General features: G+C 37.4%; 4 protein-coding genes across 5 annotated transcripts; 2 read left to right on the top strand and 2 right to left on the bottom strand.

The window, feature by feature from the left end:
* The first annotated feature begins 510 nt into the window (after positions 1-510).
* LOC137732497 (phospholipase D zeta 1) lies at positions 511-8,671 on the top strand. 2 transcript variants are annotated; one of them, XM_068471815.2, is made up of 20 exons: positions 511-954; positions 1,350-1,451; positions 1,610-1,719; positions 1,803-1,944; positions 2,118-2,288; positions 2,645-2,818; positions 3,284-3,526; positions 3,606-3,722; positions 3,900-4,039; positions 4,161-4,310; positions 4,475-4,631; positions 4,709-5,236; positions 5,627-5,737; positions 6,210-6,356; positions 6,437-6,634; positions 6,773-6,874; positions 7,526-7,657; positions 7,804-7,869; positions 7,956-8,017; positions 8,107-8,671. In XM_068471815.2, exons 1-20 carry the CDS (start codon positions 730-732, stop codon positions 8,354-8,356), a joined length of 3,327 nt encoding a protein of 1,108 aa, XP_068327916.2. In that variant the 5' UTR covers positions 511-729; the 3' UTR covers positions 8,357-8,671. The 2 variants fall into 2 exon arrangements, with proteins under 2 accessions (XP_068327916.2, XP_068327915.2); XM_068471814.2 differs by having other exon boundaries at positions 675-954; positions 1,803-1,989.
* Positions 8,672-10,917: 2,246 nt separating this feature from the next.
* On the bottom strand, positions 10,918-13,218 carry LOC137731027 (uncharacterized). The gene is made up of 8 exons (XM_068470077.2): positions 12,873-13,218; positions 12,660-12,790; positions 12,436-12,513; positions 12,258-12,302; positions 12,109-12,153; positions 11,942-11,993; positions 11,546-11,642; positions 10,918-11,221 (listed from the first exon to the last, which is right to left on the bottom strand). The coding sequence occupies exons 1-8, from the start codon at positions 13,183-13,185 to the stop codon at positions 11,056-11,058; spliced, it is 927 nt and encodes a 308-aa protein (XP_068326178.2). The 5' UTR covers positions 13,186-13,218; the 3' UTR covers positions 10,918-11,055.
* Positions 13,219-13,513: 295 nt separating this feature from the next.
* Positions 13,514-17,400, bottom strand: LOC137731026 (uncharacterized). Its single transcript, XM_068470074.2, has 7 exons — positions 16,730-17,400; positions 16,415-16,612; positions 15,498-15,770; positions 15,255-15,357; positions 14,848-14,966; positions 14,548-14,724; positions 13,514-14,285 (listed from the first exon to the last, which is right to left on the bottom strand). The coding sequence occupies exons 1-7, from the start codon at positions 17,036-17,038 to the stop codon at positions 13,548-13,550; spliced, it is 1,917 nt and encodes a 638-aa protein (XP_068326175.2). The 5' UTR covers positions 17,039-17,400; the 3' UTR covers positions 13,514-13,547.
* Positions 17,401-22,297: 4,897 nt separating this feature from the next.
* LOC137732659 (uncharacterized) lies at positions 22,298-24,336 on the top strand. The gene is made up of 4 exons (XM_088687397.1): positions 22,298-22,615; positions 22,712-22,763; positions 22,862-22,929; positions 23,645-24,336. Exons 1-4 carry the CDS (start codon positions 22,454-22,456, stop codon positions 24,203-24,205), a joined length of 843 nt encoding a protein of 280 aa, XP_088543523.1. The 5' UTR covers positions 22,298-22,453; the 3' UTR covers positions 24,206-24,336.
* The last annotated feature ends 720 nt before the right edge of the window (positions 24,337-25,056 follow it).

Raw genomic sequence — 25,056 nt, 5'->3', positions numbered from 1 at the left:
TCCATTCTCCACATCCTCTTCCGCACGCATCCTCCACCTTCTCTGCGCACCCATCTTTCTACCGATCGGAGTTTTTTTTTTTTTTTTTTTTTGAGTTGTAGGAGGGAGAAGAGGGGGTGGGGAGGGAGGAAATTGAGTGTGGGTGTGGGGGAAGAAGATGAAGATGGGAAGAAGAGAGGGGGGGGGGAGGGGGAGGAGAGGGACGAAATGAGGGTTTTTTTTTTTTACTTTTTATTATTATTTTAATATTTAAAAATATTAAATAATTTTTTTAATTTTTAATAATATTTTAATGATTTTTTTAATAGAAAGTGGGTCTCGAATCAAGTCACATTAGCATTTAACTGAAAAGTAAATGGTTAAATAACGAAAGGGATAACATTTGATCAAATTCTAAAAAATGAAGTATGAAAATGTCGTGACACCAATAATTAAGGTAATTTTTTGTACTTTATCCAAAAAAAAAAAAGATAAACCAAATAAAGTTTCCACTTTTGAAGAGGATTCCCCTCCCTCCTTTTGACGTCGTTGCATGTGGCGAGCGGTGACTCCCCACTAATTCCGTCCCCCTCCCTCCCCAAAATCTTTTATTATTTCTCCATTTTTTTATTAATGTCATTGCATTTTCTTCTACCTCTAATTTTTATTCAAATCATATCCTACGCAAACAAATTACAACAAAAGTGGATCAAATTTTGAGATCAATCTCCGAGTGATCGAAACCGGAAAATGGAATCGGATCAGTTAATCTCGGGCGGCGGGTCTCGCTACCTCCAAATGCGATCGGAGTCGGCCATGTCGCCCTCCTCCTTTTTCTGCCGTCTTTCGTCCTTCGAGCCCGCTCGGATTTTCGATGAGTTGCCGAGCGCCACCATCGTCTCCGTCTCCCGTCCCGACGCCGGCGATATTAGCCCCGTGCTTCTCTCTTACACCATCGAGTTCCAATACAAGCAGGCACGCAACTCCGATCTCTCTCTCTATCAATCAATCTCTTCATGCTTTTGTCCAATTCTCTGTTTCTGTTCGCCTGAGATCGCCTGCTTCAATTTCAGTTTTCAATCTGAATTGTGTGTTTGGCTGCCGAGAAAATTGAGATAAGACCAGAGAGAATTCAATATCTGGATGTTAAGAAAGAAAAAGAAGAAAGTCGTCAACTTTAAGTTGATAGAATCTTCTAGAATCATTGCATTTCTGTTGACTGTAAAAATTGGGCCGTTATTTCCTAATTGGGTTCACTCATTTCGAATTTTCTATATAATATCAACTTGTGAAGTTTGCTCTGCAGATTACTATTTAAGATTTATCATGGCCTAATTATGTGTTTTTCTTCGCTTTTCTACCTTGATTAGTTTAAGTGGCGATTAGTGAAGAAACCGTCACATGTATTCTACTTGCATTTCGCATTGAAGAAACGTGCATTTTTCGAGGAAATTCAGGAGAAGCAAGAACAGGTCTTTGTTTTTCTTTTTTTTTTCTTTTCTTTTTTTTATCGTTTGAGTTTGTAAGTGTAATGCCAGTTTGTATTTTCACTATTGTATGCACTTTGGCAGTTCGCTGCATATTTCGGAATGTTTAGGAGATTAATCCCGTTTGCAACATTATATTAAAGGTTAAAGAATGGCTTCAAAATCTAGGAATAGGAGATCACACAGATGTGGTGCATGATCATGAGGATGATGAGACTGTTCCCCTGCAGCACGATGAAAGTGCTAAAAACAGGTCACTACGTGTTAAATTTATATGTGCTGTGTACCTTTTCTGGAATTACTTTCATAAATCTTATAGTTGCATCTTTTGTTCAGAGATGTTCCATCTAGCGCCGCTCTTCCAATCATCCGGCCAGCGCTGGGTAGGGATCAATCCATTGCGGAGAGATCAAAGGTTGCAATGCAAGGGTATCTAAATCACTTTCTTGGAAACATGGACATTGTGAACTCTCGAGAGGTGTGCTTGGTGCTTGTTCTCTAAATGCCAATCACATGTGTCAATGTAAATAACTAGTTTTTGAATTTAAATTATCTACAATCAACGGTGTTCTTTGAATGAACATCCACTGCTTTTAGCTTTTTTCAGTTTGCTTATTAAATGTCTAAGCTTCAATAATTATTGTATTGTAGGTCTGCAAGTTCTTGGAGGTCTCGATGTTATCATTTTCTCCAGAATATGGCCCTAAGCTAAAAGAAGACTATGTGATGGTGAAGCATCTTCCAAAAATTCTTAAGGATGATAGTACCAGGAAATGTTGTGCATGTGGTTGGTTTAATTGCTGTAATGACAATTGGCAAAAGGTAAGAAGTCCTCCTTTTGATAAGTTCTCTTTTATATTCACTTGAAAATTGAGCACATTGGTGACAAAGTTATGGTGGTCAACTCTCCAGTAATATTAGTAATCTGTCTAGTAAAGTTTAATTAACCCAAAGAGACCTGTGAGTTCTTAGATACTCAGCAAAATATAGGCTTTTTGTTGGTGGGAGTCAAAATGTAGATTTGAATCAAGTGACAGAAGATTTAATTATTTTTGGACAATTGGTATACCAATTGAGAGATATCTTATGCATAACCTCCTCATCCTTTTAAGTTCTTTAGATTAAGGTATGTTTATCACCCGTTATTTTTGCATTACCCCCTAACTGATTTTCTGCAGGTTTGGGCTGTATTAAAACCAGGATTCTTGGCCTTGCTGGCGCATCCTTTTGATACCCAACCTTTGGATATAATAGTATTTGATGTACTACCAGCCTCAGATGGAAATGGGGATGGCCGGGTATCACTGGCAAAAGAAATAAAAGAGCGGAATCCTTTACGTCATGCATTTAAGGTTAGTGTTACTTGGGCCTTATGTTTTTCCGGGGTTATATCTGATGCTTCAGATTTGTAAAACTACACTTTCTGTGAATTCTTCCTGAATTTCCAGTTAAGTAGGTCTGCGTATAACTGAATCTATCAGATGGTTGTGCATATTTATTTTACACTGGGCAGTCTAGATATTATGGTTTATGTTCATTTGGATGTGCATTCACTATTAGGATGCAACCGTGTGAGTTATTGTTAATACTTTAAAATTTTAAACCAGGCAGAATTCTGACTACTAACTTCACCCCTGTTAGCCAATATTGCATTTCTTAGTCAATAATAAATAACATGCACAATTTGCTGGTGGCTGACAAATTTCTATGTTTTCAAGAAGACCTTTCCCTCATTTGTATTGTTGTCGCGGGCACTATCTGCTTAATAAATGACAATGTCCAGACAATTTCTGATAAATAAAGTGAAATTTGAAAAGGTGGCTTGTGGAAACCGGAGCATTAATTTGAGAGTTAAGAGTAGTGCCAAAGTAAAAGATTGGGTCGCCTCAATCAATGATGCTGGACTCAGGCCTCCAGAGGGCTGGTGTCATCCTCACCGCTTTGGCTCTTTTGCACCTCCGAGAGGTTTGACTGAAGATGGTAGTCGGGTTCAATGGTTTATAGATGGTCAGTCAGCATTTGAAGCTATTGCGTCTGCAATTGAGGATGCAAAATCAGAGGTATGTTCCTTTCAGTTTCTGGGTACTTTTCAGATGATTGTTACATTTTCTTCTGTTTGATTAATGAAGCCCCATGCAGATATTTATTTGTGGCTGGTGGCTGTGTCCAGAATTGTACCTGCGGCGTCCATTTCATGCTCATGCTTCTTCTAGACTTGATTCCTTGCTGGAAGCAAAAGCTAAGGAAGGGGTTCAGGTGAACTTACTTTTAAGCAATCTTTAACTCCAATTCTTTACATGATTGTCATCTATAAATTGACTTAAGACTCGAATTCTTTGCATGTTCATCATCTATGAATTGACTTAAACACAGTTCATTGAAATAAGATTTAAATGTTTTTTCTAATTTTTTGACACTGAAACATGTCTGCAGATATACATTCTTCTCTATAAAGAGGTAGCTCTTGCTCTGAAAATCAACAGTGTTTATAGCAAGAGAAAACTGCTTGGGATTCATGAGAATGTGAGAGTACTACGTTATCCTGACCACTTTTCAAGTGGTGTTTACTTATGGTATGTGCTGTACTTGCAAATCAATTTGTAGATTTTGTGTCACTTATTCAGAAAGTCTCTTGGAACTCCCCTATCATGTAATCTTTTTCTGCTTCTGATGTTAAATATTTGTTATGTATAGGTCGCACCATGAAAAACTTGTCATTGTTGATTACCAGATTTGCTTTCTTGGAGGACTGGATTTATGCTTTGGTCGTTACGATACTGCTGAGCATAAAGTGGGTGATTGTCCTCCTTCGATATGGCCTGGAAAGGACTATTACAACCCGAGGTGAGCTTCTTGTCTACACTGGGATTATGCATTGACAACTATCCTCAGATAATGACAGAAACCTCGTCGTGAAAATATGTTTGTTTTTCATTTTATCTTTTCTTTGTTTTTCTGAAATGATTCCATTGTCGTGAAATATGTTTTTTGTAATATAATCTTGTCAGGGAATCTGAACCAAATTCGTGGGAGGATACAATGAAAGATGAGTTGGATCGTGGAAAATATCCTCGTATGCCTTGGCATGACGTTCACTGTGCCCTTTGGGGACCACCTTGCCGAGACGTGGCTAGACATTTTGTTCAGCGCTGGAACTATGCAAAGGTTGATATTCTGCTAGGATGTTATATTTTTGGTTTATAATAGGTTATGTGCTATTCCTAAGTCATGTATTTTTTCAGAGAAATAAGGCTCCAAACGAACAAGCAATTCCACTACTTATGCCGCAGCACCACATGGTCATTCCTCATTACATGGGAAGAAGCCAAGAGATGGAGATTGAAAGTAAGAATGCTAATAATCACAAAGAGCATAAAAGGACAGATTCCTTGTCGTCGATATCATCCTGTCAAGATATTCCGCTTCTTATACCCCAAGAAGCTGATGGGCTGGATTGTCCAAATGAAGACACAAAACTAGGTGTGACAGACTCTCCTCATGATCTCCTTTATCAGCCAAGCTGGGTTAGCAACAATCTTGCTTTCCCTTTCCGGAAGTTAAAAATTGCACCAGTGGGTCCTGATATGCCAATGAGAGGCTTTGTAGATGACCTTGATTCTCTGGCTCGACATGGAAAAATGGCTTCTGACGGGGTGGCACAGCCTGGCATGAAGGATCCAGACTGGTGGGAAACACAAGAAAGGGGCAACAAGGGTGGTTTCACAGATGAATCAGGACAAGTTGGCCCTTGTTGCTCATGTCGATGCCAGGTGAACAAAACTCCTTTGTCTTTTTGAAATTCAATATTATTGCAAATGCCATTTCTACTTGGCTTCTAATTTCTTATTTGCCATCTTCCTATTTTGATGTTATTTATTTGGTGATAGCTGTGTCTTAAGTATCAATAACCTTCTTGAGGAACCTACTGCTTAGAACAATGTCTTAGGAATTGAACAGGGGAAAAGAAGTGCCTATAGAATTTTAAACAAAGTTAAGATTCCAAGGGGATGTGTACTCAATAAACCTCCGGAGGAGGTGATATTCAGAAGTGTCAGAGTGTTTAATCATTTAGTGTGTAGTAAATGTTTCTGTTTCTTACTGTTTGATTGTGATAATGGACCTTGCATCCTGTATGTTCCTAACAAACATCTCACCTTCAGGTTATTAGAAGTGTCAGTCAGTGGTCAGCAGGAACAAGCCAAGTTGAAGAGAGCATTCACAATGCTTATTGCTCACTAATCGATAAGTCCGAACACTTCATTTACATTGAGGTAAATATGTTTCTCAATCTTCTTTACTTTGCGAATATAGGAAACCCCTACCTAATGTATTTCAATGTTGTTATGTAAGTATGTCTTATGTGATAATTTAGACTTACTGATATTTCAGGAAGCATATGCTAAAAATAAAGAGTATTTCAAAACTTTATCGACATTTTGACAAGCATTATTGCTGCATGAGATTTTGATTCCAAAAAAAAAAAATATTGCTGCATGAGTTGAATTTGCTAGTAGTCATATATGAAATTTCTTGTCAATTTCGTCAGCATTGAGTCTATGATGAGAACATCTCTTTCCTTTTTCCCAATCCCAAGGGGACAGGCCAGGATGACTGTTCTAATTATTTGTCGATGCTTTTTGCACCATGCAGTCTGTGCTTTCTGATCTTTCTGGGTATCCTGCAAGGGACTTTGGTATAACTATTTTTCTGACGTCCTTTTACTTTTTGCCAACTTCTTCCCAGAATCAATTTTTTATATCAGGTCTTTCAGGAGATGAAATTATACGGAATCGTGTTTTAGAAGCTTTATTTCGACGTATTATGCGAGCATACAATGATAAGAAGCCTTTTAGAGTTATAATTGTCATTCCGCTCATACCCGGCTTCCAGGTTCCAGATCTTGTCCAAATCTATAACATCTTGAATATATCTGCCCATGTATTCCTCTTACTGATTTAGTGGTGCAACAGGGAGGTATGGATGATGCTGGTGCAGCATCTGTGAGAGCTGTTATGCATTGGCAATATCGAACCATTTGCAGAGGACAGAATTCAATATTGCACAATCTTAATGAAATTCTTGGTCCAAAGATGCATGATTACATTTCCTTCTATGGCCTTAGATCATATGGTAAACTCTATGAAGGTGGTCCTGTGGCCTGTAGTCAGGTATTTCCCTAGCATCAATGTAACTTCTTGTCTGCCTGTGTATCTCTTTCCAATGTAAGACATTAGTAATATGTTTGTCAAATTTTATAGCTTCCACCTCATGAATACGTCATCGTTATATTATTATTGGCACTGCAGGTCTATGTGCATAGTAAAATCATGATTGTCGATGATTGCACAACTTTAATTGGATCAGCTAACATCAATGATAGGAGTTTGCTTGGTTCAAGAGACTCTGAGGTATTTCTCCTGCTGTGGTTTCTCCTGTATCATCTTACCATAAATTTGATGGTGCCTTAGAATTTGAGTAAAGTGCCGTTTACCGAACTATTACCCCAGTTGAATTTGACCCCCTGAACTATTTGAAATAAGCCAATTTAACCCCTCATCGCCAGATTCGATGAATTTTCATCCACTTTTTGTCAAATGCTGGCACGTGACCAACACGTCATTCACTCTTGAGCGTAAAGTCATGCAATATTTGACGGCAAAGTGGATGAGATTTCATCGAATCTGATGGTGAGTGGTTAATTGGCTGATTTCAAATAGTTCAGGGGGTTAATTTACCAAAAATATTGTTAAGGGGTCAATTTCAAATGGGGTAATAGTTCAGGTGGTCAAACGGCAGTTTACCCTTAAAATCTTGAAGTTGGAAAGTGTGTTTGCTTTATATACTACAGAAGTTATGCATGGCCGAAGTGTACAAAATGACTTGGTAAAGCATTTGCACTGAATAAAATGCAACAGAATGTTGACTGAGCGTATAAGCACAGAATTGTAAATGTAGTACGGTTTCAGTATATATTGTCTCCTGCGTAAACATGACTTTCCTAGTGCTTCTCTTCTACATGCATGGTTGCTTTCATTAATTGTTGTTATTCTGCATCTTAGATTGGTCTACTGATTGAAGATAAAGAGATGATTAATTCAGTTATGGGAGGAAAGCCATGGAAGGCTGGAAAGTTTTCATTGAGTCTTCGCTTGTCACTGTGGTCTGAACACCTTGGTATTCGTGCTACGGAGGTTAGTAAATCTAGTTTTGTTCATTCCTCTTTTTCTTTTTTGTCGATTTTTAATTCGCAGTTGTACTGACTATGATACTTGGAATCTCAAAAAACCCGGTGTCACTTATCCTGATTGTCTTTGTACATTTTTCATTTTGTTGTCAGATGAGTCAAATACTCGACCCAATTGTTGATTCAACTTACAAGGACATCTGGATGGCAACTGCAAAGGTGACAAAAACAAGGAGAAAAATGTCTTGATGAATACGCTGCCTTGTATCTAACAAATATACGCTTTTTTTTATTCCTTTTGACAGACAAATACCGCAATCTACCAAGATGTGTTTTCTTGCATACCAAACGATTTTATACAGTCCAGGTATATGCATCTCTAACCTTCCTATAATCCCTTGCGTTTTTCTCATTTTGCTAACAAGTTGTTTGCCCAATCCCACCATGGTCGCGCAGAGCTGCGTTCAGGCAAAGCATGGCCTGCTGGAAGGAGAGAATTGGACACACAACTATCGACTTGGGAATTGGTCCTGACCAGATAGAATCATTTCAAAATGGAGATGTGAAGAGAGCAAATCCCATGGAGAGGTTAGTCTCTGTGAAGGGCCATCTTGTTTGTTTCCCTTTGGATTTCATGTTGAAAGAAGATCTGAGACCTGTGTTCAACGAGAGCGAGTATTACGCGTCTCCTCAAGTTTTTCATTGAACACGATTTTGAAGTAATTCGAGCTTACTATCTCCAGCCGCCTTCCAGCATTGGATATATTATTCTGCACATATTGTATTAAGAGAGGAAAATATTTGTCCGTCGAATTCGTAGATCAAAATTATAGAGAGAGGAGGGCTCAAGCCCTCCGTATGTCACTGTTTAAAAGTTGGCATGCCTGCACAAGGTTCTCTTGTGGATAACTTGTGGGGAAGAGGATCCTCACATCCTAGCTATTCATCGTACATTGTACGATCAATTTTCGTCAGGTACTATTTGTGTTTAATTTTAATAAAAAAATTAAATAATTTTTTACTACATAATGCCGGATGAATGGCTAGAGATCCTTGCAATTTGGATCCGGATGGGATCCAAATCCAACTTATGGCATTGTATTGTTCCAATGGAATGTCAGAATAGTTGTGGAGGACTTCCTTATTACATAGCAACTTTATCATTTTTATGGACGTCACATTATTTCACTAGCATGCAAAAGTAAATATTTGATTATTTTTTATTGGAAATTTTTAATTTTAATTATACTAACAAAAGGACAAAACTAGTTAAATTTTAATATAATGACAAAAAATAGTTAAATTCTTAAAATAATTACAAAAAAAGTTAAATTTAATATAATTACTAGTTAAATATTACTGTTCTAAAAACCCACGCCGGTGCCGCTTATGCCTTGGCTAGGCACTAGGTGGCAATGGTCCATCCTGATTAATCCCTAAGCGTTTGAAAATTAAAAAAAAACGCCTATACCTACTTAGGCGTTTGCTTAGCCCTCCTAAGCGTCTGCCTAACCCGCCTAGGTGGTGACTTTCACTTATATAGAAAATTGTTTAACCTTTATTTTTCCAATAAGATGTAAGAGACTTGTTGAATATTCATTATATGATTGCTCCTCATGTTCTCAATAATTTTCAATACATAATAATTTATATATCATTTTATTTTTTAATTTATATATCTCAATACAATTATGCACATTTTCAAGTATAAATGCACTTATTTATGATAAATCAAAATTTACTTAAATCCGCTTAGTTTATCTAAACCCCTGACGTAATCACCTAAATGCTAAATCCCAACCCAACACCCAACTAATGTGCTTCAAAACTTTAAATTTTAATACGAATTATAGTTTGAGAACTAATGAAATACACATAATATATAAATTTTAATATAATTACAATATTAGTTTTGATTCTTAATAAATTTTAATATAATTACATGTTTTGATTCCTAATGAAAATATATAGGTTGAAATACACGTAAAAAGGAAGTGGCTACTAGTATTTTTCTTGGTTAAGATACCCATTCAGAGTTATTGGAGCCCCACCATAGAGAGCGAGGCTTTCAAAAATTGACGTGCACGTCCACCGGAGTAGGGTGGATCTAGCACGTACGAATCGCTGTGTGTTCAAATAGGTGTTGGCACGACCCGCCGTCACTTTGGCGATCATTGACGAGTCATCCTTCACCCCTGACAGGATAGGTTAGTTCGAAACACGTGCCGTATCGTTTTACTTATAGCCAGCTTCTAACCTTCCACCACTTCGCTCATCGATGTGGGACAAAGTTTATCCTTTTTTTTTTTTTTTTTTTTTTTTTCTCTGGTCAATAAGTTTGTCTAACCTTTGGGAAATTGGAGTTACAACTGTATCTGTTTTGAGCCTTTTTGTACACTTCAAAGAAAAACCGTTAGGAAGAGTTGTGATTGTTTTAAACGAAGTACGGGAGGCCGAGGGAGAACGCGATATGGAGATGAAAGAGCAACAATCAAAAGGTGGGAGGAAGGAGGTGTGAGGTCGAAGGACGCCGAACCAAAGCTGAATTTTCAAATCTGAAATTTTGCTCTCATACAATAAAAGAGAGAAAGAGGAAGGGTAGGTTTGGAAATTTGATTCATTTAACGACACTATTCATCTGTGTTTTGGAGGAACAGTTTCTTGAAGCTCATTTTTGCTGCTTCAGCTTTTTAGCTTTTTTCACATAAAATTATGAAAAAGCCGTTTATTGGTGTTTATGAAAGACCTTTTATGGTCCCAGTTTTTTTTTTTTCCAATAATTTCAGCTAAACCAAACTAGTATGAAGTCTGGGATGTGGCTACAATGTTTCGTAGTATCGCATGCTAGGAATTAGATCTCAATGTTCAAATGTGGTAATTCATTTTTCAGGTACTCAATGGTCCATTGCATTATAGAAAAAAATGCAACGTGTGATGCCAAACCAATAAAAGTGAAGTACAAGCATGTCCAAGAAATGAGGCAAATCCTTCGGAAAGGGTCTCATTGACTGACCAAGTCGCTCTTTGTCTAGTACTATTTCTCGTCTCAATGTTAGTAGATGTCTCGAGACCCTTCCGTTTTCTAATTCTCCCAATTGAACAACAAAATCAAATTATGTAAAAAGATTCCTCAATCTTTATCCCTGAAATCCTTAGGGATTTGGGGTACCATTTTTAAAAGGGTGGAAGTGCAACAAAAATGTTGCTCATTCTAAGCCATGAAATTCATATGACACAACTTACCAGAAAAGTCACAAGGCAAACGCATAGCATTAAATCCCTTCTGCTTCTTTCAGATACGAATTGACACAAATTACTGCTTTCGAAGAATCGATGTATCAGTTTCAAGTTCAGAAACATTAGACAAGGCTTTGCAAACACATGGTCTCGTCTGATTAATTAATATTAACCGCCATAACGGGTCTTGAGGGATTCTGGAGGCTCTTCTTCCATGATGCCCGAACCTGTTGTAGCCAAGTACTCACGGATAGTCGTTTTACGGTCTCCAAGAAAAGTATGATCCAAGAAGTTGTTGTATGCTACCTCGCTCAGATTCTTTGCTGCTAACACACTACAAAGGCATGTTTCAAACAGTTTAGTTCATACAAGGAGAAGCTGGCAAAGAAACCATATTCTAAAAGCAGAGTATAAGCATGCTTTTCACGCTCATTTTAGAGCCAAATGCAAATTCCGAAAAGGAAGCTTCTAACAAAATTTGTACTGAATAGGATCACACATTCGTACAAATGAAACCGAGAAAAGCCAAAGAAACCATATAATGAATCAAATCACTCAAATATACTCCAATGTCCATTCATGTGCAATTAAGCCGGTCTATGAGCTGATTTCTTTTATTGATAAGATTACATGTCACATTATTAAACTTAGTACTTACCAATGCCGAAGGTAAGTGCGACAAGGTAAGATGTCATCTCGCCAAATCTTATCAATGTTATATCGTCCAAATAGTTCATAATACATCTCCTTACTTCCTGAAGTCCAGCAAAACAAAAACCAGAGCACAAATTAGCATCAAAACCGCACTACGTCATGATGAATTATAGATTGGATAGGTAAGCACGATCATTGAGCTAAAACCAAAGCATAAAGGATATTTCTTTATATCTAACAATGCAATCCGAAAATTAATAGTTAACTATATAGACGTTATTGTTTACTTCCTGAAGTCTAGCAAAACAAAAACCAGAGCACAAATTAGCATCAAAACCGCACTACGTCATGATGAATTATAGATTGGATAGGTAAGCATGATGAATTATAGAAGGTTTACCTTTACATCTAACTCTGAAAAATTCTTCATCACTATAACGAGCACAAAGAACCTGCCACATCAACAAACCACCGTCACCAATTACTAAACTAAACCCAAAACGAGAAGGGCAAAAAGCCTTAACAAACTGAAGCTATTGCTATCACATATAGACGTTGTACTCTCACCCCTCGGTTATCATATGGCTTCCCATCAAGTGATTCAGGCACAACCTACAGCAGGAACAAATAAATCCAAATTAAGCTTTCCCTTATTCTCTTTTTAAGGCTCTTCTTATCAACAACCAGATACAGCAAGAAACAACGCAGCAACTTACAGCTAGGAATCGAAATTCCGGCTCCCTTTTGATAAAAGCTGGAATCTGAAGTTAACAATGTAAGATTTAGCATATGAGTTGGGAGTGAATTACCAAAGTTTCCTTGTAATTTTCAAGGATTTCATATTAATTTTAACTCTAATTTCATATTAATTTAACTCTAATTTCATAACTATACCTCTGATTTTTTAATCTCAAACACTGTTACTATAAGGCTTTCCCCTTCAAATGGCTCTACACTCAAGCTCGCAATCTCCTGCAATGTGTTAACAAATTTATAAATTAGTAAAAACAGACTCAACAACTAGAATTTACCCAGCATTTCCTTTACAAAGTAAAAAAAAAACAAAAAAAAAGGGGTAAAAATTTCTTCATAATTTCTCTTTGATTTTTGTTTTTTACCTTGGTCTCAGGCTTGGCAATGCCACGCTCGAAGAAAATGGGAGCCATGTGAGCATACACTCGCCGGAAGCCGTTCAACCGCGACTCTCTGAAGTTGATCAGCTCCGGAAACGTACTCCTCGCGCTTCTCTCTGCTTCCCGCAAACATCAAACTCATCAAAACGACAAAAAACTCATCAACACAACGACGGCGATGGGGAAGATTGTACGTACCGGAAAGGAGGGAACCGAAGCCACAGATGGAGATGTAGCCGTCGGGTGAGACGATGGTTTCGAAATCCGACTCGTCGTTGAGTTCCATTGGCGGCGGTTGGGTCGCCGGCGAGCTTGATCGTCCGGAATCGGAGGACATGGCGATCGGAGATGATCGTCGGAGCCGATGAAGTGGAGGGTTTTTTGAGATATGTAAGGTCGGGAAGGTGAGGTGAGATAGGAAGAGAGGTTGGCGGTGGGAGCACGCGCCGCACGCCAGGGAGTGAAAAGACGGAGGACGAGGGAACGAGAGATGGAGAGTGGTGGTGATCATTACGCAGGCGGAGGGACAGAGAACTACAGAAATGACGTCGTTTTAAGGGGGTATAATCGGAAAACAGGAAATCGTGTCGTTCTACAAACGACGTCGTTGTATTGACTTGGGATGAAAGTTGAATCCAGATGCTGTCCAACTTGCAACTTTTGCACCGAATAAGCATCCAAGTTGGCTCTAAACCAAGCATGCGGAATCAACAGCTTCAAGTAAAATGGCTCATTCCAAAAGTGCTTCTGTCATCTTAACTTATCAAGGACGTGGGTATAAGCAGTTCCAACAGAGATATAAAATCTTAAGTTATCTAACTGTACAGCGCGCACTCAGATAGGGGGCATGCAACATAAAGGATTTTAATATTTTCACATGATACAATTACTGGATTCGTCATTTTCCAGTTCCCTGATCAACAATTCCATCATCTTCTTATACATAGGCATGTAGTGATCATTAATCATCGTTCTAGAAAGTCGGAGCTTACTGTACAGTTCTCTACGTGTCTCGTATATACCCACGCGTTCTTCAGCTGGTGGCCCGTCATTATCTAAATTTGTATCATCACATGAAGGGGCTGATATGATGTGCATGATTCTGCCAGGGGGAAAGAAGCGGTGGTTCTCTGAAACATCCGAGGAAGAGATTGGCGTATTGCTTTCTGCAACACCAACCAGCATATCTTCTTCCTCGGTTATTTCTTTCACTGCAGCAGCCTCTTCCTCTCGGGCCTCCACATTGACTTCATTCTCCTGCCTCTTGAGCTCCTTCTCCAATTCATACCACAACTCGCCTTCAGTAATGTCTTCAACGGTAGATGTTGCGGTATTTCTATTCACTGCCAAAAGCTGCTCCTCTTCGTCGGTGTCATCATGACCCAATCCACCACTAGAACTAGATTCCAAGTTATTCAGCATTGGGTCTACAATTACTCCTTCAGCCCGAGATTCAGAATCCTTTTCACATATGAGAGAATCTTCATGCAAATCGTCTGCTTTAGAGTTCAGTAATGGGCTCACATTACGTCGACGTGCACCCATGCAAGACCACGATGAGATAGATGAATGGGTTCTCACAACAACATTTTGTGCACGCTTCATCACAACCTGCAAGTTACCAAGCAGAAGCATAATCATAATACAGATAAAAGTAGACGCAAGATTGCAAAATGATGCAGGGTGCCCCGAAATAATTGATAATCCGTGAGGACTGTGACAACCTAAATTTTAAACAGATGGACCAGCATAATTTAGTTCAACCAAATGAGTCAAGTAGCAGCACTTAAGTAATAGTTTTTCATAAGACATCGTCCAAATTACTACAAGTCAACCGTCAACAGTCAATCAAATAAGTGAAAAATTATATTACCTGCGTGCTGCTGGATACTGGCCGCAATAGTGCACCTGCACCGGCAACCCTCGCTTTTGCACTAGCTATAGATGGTAGACGAGAACCCAGAGCATTTGCAGAGCGATAAACAACATTCAAAACTCGTGTGCGCTCAACTTGATCCCGCAAATCATTTAACCAAGATGAAGCTATAACCTGATTACGGCAAATTCCAATGAGAATTCTGGAAATGTCTAACAGATGAGAACTGCACTATATTCACGACTAGAAAGAATGAACGATATACGCATCCAGTCAAATCTGGAGAGCATACAGTACCTCAGAGCGGAGGTCATCAACAGAAGCTGCTGAGAAAGTAGGCACCAGGTCGGAGCCATTGATTATAGTAGTGATGAAGTGCTTTCCAGATTCTGCCAACTCCAGTGTTATACAGGCAGCTGCAAAATGAAAATTAGGTACAGGCACATGAGCATTTTCTAACAAAGAAGACTTAAGAAGATTTCAGGAAACACGGTTTTAAAGCACAGAACCTACAAGCTTAAAATGACATTCCCGCCCACACACACACTGTTTTTTTTAAAGTAACGACTCATATTTAATACCTTATATCTATGTGATTTATATGCGCATTTCCATGAACAAATGGATAATTTATAGGTGCATTTCCATGAACATTTGGATAAGGAATGCAGAACCATTAACAAAAAGAAATTCAGCAGACATACCAGGGGCAAAGGTAATGCAATTGCTTGAAGAGAATTCTTTCCGTTCTCGAAGAATATATGTTAACAACGCAGCTGTACCGCCACCCAGTGAATGCCCAACAACCTGATATGAAAATATCAACATTAGCAGGCATAAAACACGTATAAGCAGGAAAAGCAACAAGACAGCATACGATCAGTTTTGAAACGACAGATAAGCGAACAAAGTGGCATGCTGTTTTAAATTAAAGAAATGACATTTACCTTTATTTTGTAGTCAGGATATTCACCAATAGCCTTCAGCAAGCAAGGAGTACTGATCTTAGCAATCCAACGGGCTGCAGCAACCATCCCACAGTGAGCATACCCTAGGATTAAGTTGCTTATTCCACCATCATCCAAAACCGAATGGTGGAAAGGGGCCACTGCACCAGTTGCAGCAGTTAGTGTATCTTTGATGCTATGTGTACCACGTATTAATAGAAGGAAGCATTTTGAATTCCTATCACGTATAATTGTGAAGGCAGGCTTCAGAAGCTGCAAGAATAATTGTTCTAATTAATAGAGCAATCAATCAAAACTTTACAGAAAATAATAAACTAAAAGCTGGTTTTCACAGGAACATAGAATTGTGAGGACCATTGTATCCGACATGACTATAAATTACTCAAAACACAGAGGTTAGTAAAAAAATTACAAAATAAATTGAACGTATTTCACTTCTCATAAATCGTCCAATAAAATAAATGTTCATCTTTCGCAAGTTTTTACTATCATCATTCCATTAACATAGATATTCATCTCTCATTTTCTGCATCAATTTAGATTCTTGAAGCTATTCCATTGATGCTTCCTTGCGAACTTTGGTTGTGATGGAACTGAAGGCTTGTGAATATGATTTTCTCGTCACGGATTTGAAGGAAGAAGTGGGTAAATGGTGGATCTGGGGATATGGGCAGCTCTAGTGTGAATCTATGGATTGGTTGAGTATGATATTTTGGATTTCTGGAATCCATGGATTTATTTATTTGTATGTATTATTTGCTTAGCTACAAATTTGCGTACTTAGACAGTTCCTTGACACTAATCTGCGGTTCTTAATATCTACATCAATCCAATTACCCGTAGAACAATTTCATATAAACCGTAGGCAAATGCAGGTAAGTTAAGAGCTTGCTAACCCCGGCCTTGGGCTTCTGAAGAAGGACATCTTCCTGAGAGAAACCCCCTGACTCTAAAAACACCGGAAACGGTTTCTTCGAGAACAGCATACAAAGCGTCAGCAACTTCAAGTAATATTTCAACTCCTCAATAATTCCAGACCCTTCAAGCTGCACACTATCACTACCAGCATACACACTCGCAACCTGTAGGTTACCCTGCGAATTAACCAAAAATGCAAGGACTTAAACGCAAATAACGAAACTTTCATAGGCAAAACCCCCAAATGAGAGAAGTTTGCAGAAAAGGACTCCAATTTTGAGCGAATTACTCACCTGCCGACGCATTAGGTACTTAATGCCGAAGGCCAAGTCGCCGATCGGCCACTTCCCGAGCGTTTCGGAGTAGGTGAACCGGAGCGTGTCGGACAAGGTGGTGAGCGACTCGACCCACGTGGCGGGCGCTTGAGCCGGTCGCCGAGAAAGCCGTTTCTTCGCCAATCTCATCTTCGAGAGATTTCCGCTCCGATCGCCGTCGTCGTCCCCGTCTTCAACGCCGCCCTCTTTCTTTGCTCCCCTTCGACTGAACAAGTAGTAAAGAATCACGGCGGCTCCGGCGGCGGTCACCACTGATCCCGCCGCCATTGGAATCCAACGGTCGAGATCGAAACCTCAGAAGAATGACAGCACTAGAAAATTAATTCCGGAAAAACCAAAAATTTCTAAAGTTCGGATGAAAAAAAATGAGATATAAACTGTTCAATTAAATTGAAAAGAATCAGAAGAAATCAAATCAGGGAAGATTGAGAATGTGGATTTGCGTGTTTCTTTGACGTGTGAGGGAGGTAGAGCAACAGAGGAATGTGCGCGAATAAAGAAAGAACTGGGACATTCAAATTACGATTATAGGCACTCCCCGTGCAATAATTGGGGGTAACCTTTTCTTTTGAAAAAGGTTATTTTGGTCACCATCAGTTTGACGTTTTTGGGCGTAGTGAAGGGCGCGCACGTTAGGGATAATGGAGTAATTTGGTTTTGTCTGGGGCGGGTAGATTTAGCAATTAGGACAGTCCGTGTGGATCAAGACGGAAAAACAATTTAAAGAGTCTAATTATAAATAGAGAGATTATGTTTGATTCTTATTAAAATGAATTTGAATAATATTATTATTCGATATGTTTTAACCTATATTCTCATTTCGTAATATAGATAATATCGTTTGTTTAAAATATATATATAATTAGAGGGAGAGGAAAATGAAAATATTCTTTTTTTTCCTTTACTTATATTATGATATGTACAGTCATGCTTAAAATTTCGACATTGATGAGTTTGAATCACTTTATTGCTAACTGATTGTAAAATTAAGCACATTTGTTTTACTTAATATAAATAATACCGTTTGTTTAAAAAATAGAATTCGGAAAAAAATCGCTCATTAAAATGGGCGGGGGTAGGGACAAAAGGATAATGGGGCCCACGGGGTCGGAGGAAAGAGCCGGCTGGATCCAACCCATCTCAATTCTCATGAGTGTGTAATATGGTGGGCCATGGATGTGAATGTTTGTTTAATGAGTTGACAAGGCCCAAATGTTCCTAGGTTGGTCAGCAAATTTGATTTTACTTTTGATAGACCATACCGTATCAAATAAAAAATCATTGAGGAAACCGAACCATAATATACCATATCAAATCAAATTATAGACGGTTTGGTTCGAACAATTCTTTTTTCTTTTGCATTTTTTTCACTTTATTAGCCCTACGAACAAAAAGAAAAATCATACCTGCTACGCATATTTTGCATTTGAACATAAGAAATAATCATCTTACAATTCAACACGTCACTAAATTTCAAAGTTCACCGACTTACATATTACATTGCTATGTTCAATGGCTTCAAGATTTCATTATATATCGTTAGAGCATCTCCAATACACCGAGTTGCATATTCTTATACGACGAGTCTTGGTTGTCGCCGCACGGTGCTCATCATGGCTTCATTGTGGTGAGGTGATATACCACTCGCATGCCCTCCAAATTCAAGTTTCAGCTAACCTAAGCAAACAAACAAAAATCAAGGCCTAAAACTTTTTGTGTTAGTTTAGTGCATTCTAAAAAGAATGACTGAATCAACATTAGGACCCAGTCAACCAACATTTTGTGCTTTTAAGGACAGAACATTAGTTACTGATTGTAAACGGTGTCCAATGTATTGCTACGGTGTGGGTAAGGGCGACATTTTACTTGTGCAAGTTTATACGATAAAAAAGAAAATCCATAACTTGCTACACATAAATTGGTACATTTGTATATATAGTCACTTCAGTATCATTGGTCTAGATTCACATACTAACGGTATAAGTATTTTACGTTGTTTACAGCCAATTTTACCAACCGGAGAGCTACTTGGTCGGTTTTAATAATGTCTATTTAAGTTTGTTGTCCCTTTTACCTAATTTGGTACTGTACATAAGTTTAGCCAAGTTGGGGAAGAAGCTCAGTTATTTGAAGGACGAAATTAACCCAATATTACATCGTCCAAATACTTTTGGTTATCAATCTTGAAAATAAAAAAATATCACTATAAGGAACTTTGTCAGTGCATGAGCTTGTCAATGAAAAATTCATATATGCGGTTTAACTAATACAAACTTTCAAATTTTAAGCAAGTGTATTCAAAACTTCAAAACTTCAAAATATTATAACATTCTGCGCATAACTTGTGTCCTAGGAAACCTTTTTTTATCCAAGATTCTATTTCCCTCAAAACAAAAGAAGCTAAATGGAGAGATTTTTCAGTGTGTCAAGAATACAGCTCGTACACCAAGTGTTATAATACAAGTGAATGAATACTTGAAAAAAAATTATAACCACTTGTATTATGATAATTGTTTTACCAAACCGTGTTCTTGGCACACTAAAAACAATTTAATTATACATCGTTTCTAGTAAAGCCATGCAGCCCAAAGTGTTGGTCAAATTTTGGATCTCTCTCCAATTACTTCATACCAAATTTTAAGTGAAAAGTCATGTAACAAAATTTAAAGATAGATAGAAATTTTAATCGATATGTCAATCCTATATGAATTGATATATCAATTGTGCGCTGCCAATCTTGAAATATTACATTGAGCAACATAAAATGCATTGAAATTTTCCCAAAAAGATAAAACCAATGCACTTGGTATTGATCTATGTATTAGCCCTAATGGGATTTGGGCATTAAAATTTGAATTTCCTCCAAATAAAACAACTACACGATCCAACCAATTCACGAAGAGGCTCGACAATCTCAAAACAAAAGCTCCAAATCCAGGACTTTTGATGCTTTAATTTGCAAATGAAGAATGGCAAAGGTCAAATTCCAGACGCCAAGATTGCTCGTATTAAGAAAAATTCTAGGAGACAGGGTGGAGAAAGAGAGATCATTGGCAATTTGGCATCGGGCAATGTAAATAGGGTGCCTTTTCAAAAGCTGCCTTCCCTTGTATTCAGGGTTCCATCATCATATCATATGCTAATCATACCTTTCATACCCTACAACCACCATAACCTACTCTTTATTAAATTCTTAAACCAATGCTTAAACCCTAATTATTCATGTAATAGTTTAGTTAGCACTAAAATTTGTCTTCAACGTAATTGCATGCAGCATGACTGTCAACCGTTGATGCATATAACAACTACAAATATCTATGTGTAGAAGGTATCCATGCACACGTATATAAATATACATTTGCCGCTTGAAGCCATGCATGCGTGGGCAAAATTTTTCGATCGAGTTGCAACATAGATGAGCCTAGCTTTTCTTTAAAACTCATAATAATTGAAAAGAAAATTCAGATTAAAATCTAAGAAAAACAGCACAGGATTTTGATTGAATTAAGGACCCTATAGGTGGAGTAGTGCTAGGAAGCTCTTTTTCACCTACCTCTTGATTGCCAATTTATGCCAAAGTTTCAACTGGGCATTATATATGCAGCTGACCGTATTTTCCCACCTACTAGCCTTCTTTCTTTACGTCTAACTTCTTATGAGAATCAATATCAATATTAATTTGCTTGGTTCTTATATATTGAGAAATAAAAATGTTACAGATATCACGTATTTGTATCATATGACGTGTATATGTCAATTAATAATGAGTTTATCTTATTAAATGTTAGTTGTACACATTATTTGTCACATCACATAGTACATCAATGTATAGCTATTGATGATAACAATAGTCCAACTGATGAACGAATCTGATCTCTTATATTTCTAAAGCAAATAAATAAGTGGTATGGAAAGGAAAAATCAAACTCGAGACATCAAATACAAAAATAAATATTCTTAACTAACCGAGCTAAGTATAAATCCCTCACTGTTAGTCTAATAATTTAAAGTGATAATTCATTCACTCAGTGGGACTGTTCATCATGAGCTTCAACTTTATTTGGATGCCTTTGTTGGTGTTGCTATCTCCAACTGCAAACATTCAATTTTCGGGACCCTCCATTTATAAATAGCCCTTTTGGTTCGATGAGTTTAAGGCAGTTAATCTGGACACTGACGTGTGTACAATGACCTCTCATCGCTAAGTTCTTCCCAAGAAGCCAACATGTTTCAATTAACAAAATAGTTTCATTGCAGCCAAAATATTCACCCACCATATTCTTCATCTTAAATTCTTGCTTGGGAAAATGTTTGGTTTTCAAATTCTTGTATCATATGTTAGTAAGTATCACGATCGTTACAATTTTATCAGATGTTCTCGAAGGAACCTTGATAAGTATCTTTATCAGTCTTATATATATTTTTGTTTGGGAAGGGTATATATATCAGGACCATGTTATTATTAACATTTGTGTCATATTATTAGTCATTACGTGGCTCTTAATCTAGTGATGCTCGTCTTCTCAACTAATTTTTTTTTAAGGGGAAGCTACATGGATTATACGTCCTACATGTTCATTAAACATCTTTTTTTTTTTCTTTTGTTATTGATTTTAATTGCATACACAATTAATTTAAAGTGGTAGTATTCAAATATTTAATCAATGTTCAATACTATGATTTGCTTCTTCTCCCAAAAATTCAATACATTATTGGAAACAAGTATACCATTTAATTGGAAACAAGGACCAATATATAGTAAAAATAGATTTAAATTTGGGATTTTTAACGAAAAACCAGCGGTATTGTTTACTTTAACGAAAAACCACATTTTTACACTAAAAAGTCAATCTTGGTACTATTCATTGTACCCTTTATTTTATCCTTATCGTTAAAACTCAAAGTTTTCAAGTCCTTTTCGTTAGTTTTCCTTTTAAATTTTCTACAAAACAGAGTTTTTTATAGAATGATATATGACTCAAGTTGAAAATTAAATAAAAATCAAAACAAACCAATCATATGCAGATAGAGATGAGATTTCGAACTTGAATAAAAAGAGATTACACACATTGTGCCAACTTAAGTATGTTGAGATTTGCTGATGTCATAAAGGAAATAGATTGTCTGCCCTCCTGTTTAGGTGTCGTTCTCATTCCCTCTTATTTGTGCAGTCACGGTTAAGCCACGTCAAAATTTTATATTTCTCTTGCTTTTCGTCTTATTATCTTTATAAAAAAAATCAATATAAAATATTGACATGATTTAACCGTGATCGCACAAAATAAGAAGGGATGGAAAAAAAACCCAAACAGTCAATCTGCCTCTATGTCATAAAAGATGAATTGCTTGAAATCTGTGGAGCGACCCTACCAATTGCTTTTTGTTTAAATTCGAACCTTAAAATCCAAGGCAAGTGAAAAAAAAAAACAAAAAAACAAAAATGTATGGCTAGAACTCCTCAACTTCCTCCACGTGGCAAGATTAAGGGACGACCCCTTCTTATTCCCCCGTTTTCCCACCAAGTCCAAGGGAGCTCTTTTCTAAACCGCTCCACCTCTGTGTTACCACTGCCCCCCTCCCTCCCTCCCTCCCTCCCTCTCTCTCTCTCTCCAAACCAAATCCAACAATTCAATTTTCAAACATTTTTCTCATTCTTTTCCGTTTTCTCGGTTGGAGAGAAAAATGGGGCAGGATTCCGATTTGAAATTCCAGCTTGTGACTGAGATTTGCTCCATTTCCACGCTTGCCATTGCCTGCTCTCACAGGCATGGCAGCGGCAGCAGCAGCAGCAGCAGCAGCCCCGTTCATTCGCCGTCTTTCGTCGATTGGTATCGCCTTCTTAGAGTACGTTTTCTTGCACCATCTTGGTTTAAAATGCAAACCCATTTTGTAAAATTTCAACATTGCTTATGGATGTTCGTGAAAATTTGACATTCATAGGTGGAGGAAAATGCTGGGGCAGATGTTATAAGGAAGAGATATCATGAACTTGGTAGGTTTTGGGTAAAACATTGCCATTTTACATAGGTTTGATTGATTGGTGATTATTTATGGTTGGGATCTTTTATTTATTTATTTTTGTGTGTGCAGCTTTACAACTTCATCCAGATAAAAACAAGCACCCAAAAGCTGAAATTGCATTCAAGCTTGTTTCTGAGGTTAGAATTGTTCTCTTCTCTTCCCATTGTCCACCATTTTGGTTGTGTGTTGTTGCTCTATTTTCTCCATGCCACAAGTTGACAATGGTCAATGCATGTGGAGGAAAATTGAAATTTTCATGGAGTTTGGTGAGGTTGTTCCTTCACCATACCCATTACAACCATATTCAACACAAATTTCAGTTGCACCTCTGTCCACTACAATGATGTAAACTTTGGGACCTTGGATAGTGATTTCCGAACTCTCTTTTCCTTGTAATGTACTCTTCTATGTTCTTTTAGTCTTTAGACTGAATAAATCAAAGAGGAATAGAGGGGCGAAAAAGGAGAAGTGCAAAAGAAGCAAACGGAGTGGTGAAATCATCTCCCAAATAACACTATTATAATATTATTACATCACTCTTCTCAAATAGCAATTAATTTTAGCAAATTGACAGTTTAAGCATATTTGTTACCGATATAATGCGACAGTGTAAACAACATATCGAGATGGTATTAATATAAGGTTGAGTCCCTAAAGCTTTATTTTAGTAAATATTATGCCTCATCTTAAGTGGGGTACAAGTGCTTTGGTGAAGGTTCAGTCCCATGTGACAACCTGACAGCACAGATTGGACACCCAACAACATCTTCATGTGTTATGATGTGACTGCATTCAATTTCAACTTATGAACCTAACTCAAATTTCTGTTTTTTTTTTTTAAATTTTTTGCAGGCATATTCATGTCTCTCAGATACTGCAAAAAGAAGAGTTTTTGACTTGGAGAGATGGAGGAAGTTCTGCTTTGATTGTGGCACAATCCCCTACACGACAACCCACCACAACTCTCCCAGCACTGCCAATCCCGGTCCTTCTTCACACCACAAGCATTGCAATCCCACTAATCCAAGGCCTTGCAAAGTAATCAAGGGACTGAAAGTTATCAGCAGCAGATTCAGAGAGGAGGCAAGAGTGATAGAAAACTGCTTGAAGGCCAATGCAGCTGCAGGAAAACAATCCTCCTCACTGTTTAGTCCCGCTGCTGCTGCTTTTGATGTGTTTCATTGCAGGTTCCCAAAAGAATCACCTGTTTTCAATCCATCTGAACATAACGTTCAGGGATACCCTCATCTTCGGGCTCGAATATACGAAAAACCGAAGAAGTTTTGGCAGCTGAGAGCAGGGCATCACGTGGTGAATTATGAGCAGGGGAGAGCTGGTTACGATTCTCCAGTGTTTGAGGTCGGATCAGATAGAGGAATGTTTAAGAGTAGGTCTACTTGTGTTCGTTCATGACTTGTAGGCAAGTAGATTGTTCCATTGATTAATTGAAAAAATGAAACGTCTTTTTATACGATTATTCATGGATGTCTTGAGAAAGTGACAAGTTTACTTGAAATTAATCGGATTTTATTCCTTATTTTTAAGTATTGAATTACAGATTATCACGTACCCATATATTTTCTGTATTTGTCAATAAATGCATAACAGGCCCAAAACTGGAATAATTCCACTACTCATTTTAAGTAATTGGTTTGGGATTGTGATGCTTTAAAAAAAAAAAAAAAAGACAGCTTATTAAAAAAATCTAGAACATCAAATGTGTTTGGTAAAACAATTTTTTTTTTTTTAACTGCTGTCAGTAATAGTAGAAAAACATAGGAAAGTATAACCAGAGTCTACTATGCTTCTAAAAAAATGCTTTTTATTTCAAAGCATAGTAATCAGTTCGCATTCAATGAAATTTTCAAATGGCAAGTATAACCAAACATATTTTACAAAATTACAACCATTATCCCTACATTACAACTTTATTTTACGGCTGTTTATTCTCACAGTACAGCAGAAACAATATTTTTAAAAAGCACAACAATATCAAACTAGCCCTAAGTAAATAACATCATAGTAAGTAGGATTTGCATAAATATGTTGAAGGCTTTTTAACTAAAATAGTTCTTGAAATTTGCATAACTCCTCACTTTGGTACTTGGAATTTAAAATAAACAAAATTAGTTCCTGAATTTGTCCACTATCAATCATTTTGGTAATATGCGTTAAATAAAATAAAAAGACAAAAACACCCTTATTTTTATCCAATCATTTTAGCCCATTGTTTGATAAAAATTGAAAGTATTTTTGTCAATTTA

The sequence above is a fragment of the Pyrus communis genome, chromosome 16, assembly GCF_041283825.1.
Source record: "Pyrus communis isolate YQ-2024b chromosome 16, ASM4128382v1, whole genome shotgun sequence".
In the NCBI taxonomy this organism is placed as follows: domain Eukaryota; kingdom Viridiplantae; phylum Streptophyta; class Magnoliopsida; order Rosales; family Rosaceae; genus Pyrus; species Pyrus communis.
The sequence above is the reverse complement of the archived record's forward strand: the minus strand, read 5'-3'. Positions and strand labels throughout refer to the sequence as shown.

Bases quoted from the DNA above. Each gene is read 5' to 3' on its own strand.
- LOC137731026 (XM_068470074.2), bottom strand. From the start codon at position 17,038: ATGGCGGCGGGATCAGTGGTGACCGCCGCCGGAGCCGCCGTGATTCTT. The intron at 16,613-16,729 runs GTGAGTAATTCG...GTTAATTCGCAG, and splicing joins AGTACCTAATGCGTCGGCAG to GGTAACCTACAGGTTGCGAG. The intron at 15,358-15,497 runs GTAAATGTCATT...TTTTCATATCAG, and splicing joins ATCCTGACTACAAAATAAAG to GTTGTTGGGCATTCACTGGG.
- LOC137732659 (XM_088687397.1), top strand. From the start codon at position 22,454: ATGGGGCAGGATTCCGATTTGAAATTCCAGCTTGTGACTGAGATTTGC. The intron at 22,616-22,711 runs GTACGTTTTCTT...TGACATTCATAG, and splicing joins ATTGGTATCGCCTTCTTAGA to GTGGAGGAAAATGCTGGGGC. The intron at 22,764-22,861 runs GTAGGTTTTGGG...TTGTGTGTGCAG, and splicing joins GAAGAGATATCATGAACTTG to CTTTACAACTTCATCCAGAT.
- LOC137731027 (XM_068470077.2), bottom strand. From the start codon at position 13,185: ATGATCACCACCACTCTCCATCTCTCGTTCCCTCGTCCTCCGTCTTTT. The intron at 12,791-12,872 runs GTACGTACAATC...TGCGGGAAGCAG, and splicing joins CTTCGGTTCCCTCCTTTCCG to AGAGAAGCGCGAGGAGTACG. The intron at 11,643-11,941 runs GTAAACCTTCTA...GCTGGACTTCAG, and splicing joins TTTCAGAGTTAGATGTAAAG to GAAGTAAGGAGATGTATTAT.
- LOC137732497 (XM_068471815.2), top strand. From the start codon at position 730: ATGGAATCGGATCAGTTAATCTCGGGCGGCGGGTCTCGCTACCTCCAA. The intron at 6,357-6,436 runs GTTCCAGATCTT...GTGGTGCAACAG, and splicing joins CGCTCATACCCGGCTTCCAG to GGAGGTATGGATGATGCTGG. The intron at 6,635-6,772 runs GTATTTCCCTAG...TTGGCACTGCAG, and splicing joins GTCCTGTGGCCTGTAGTCAG to GTCTATGTGCATAGTAAAAT.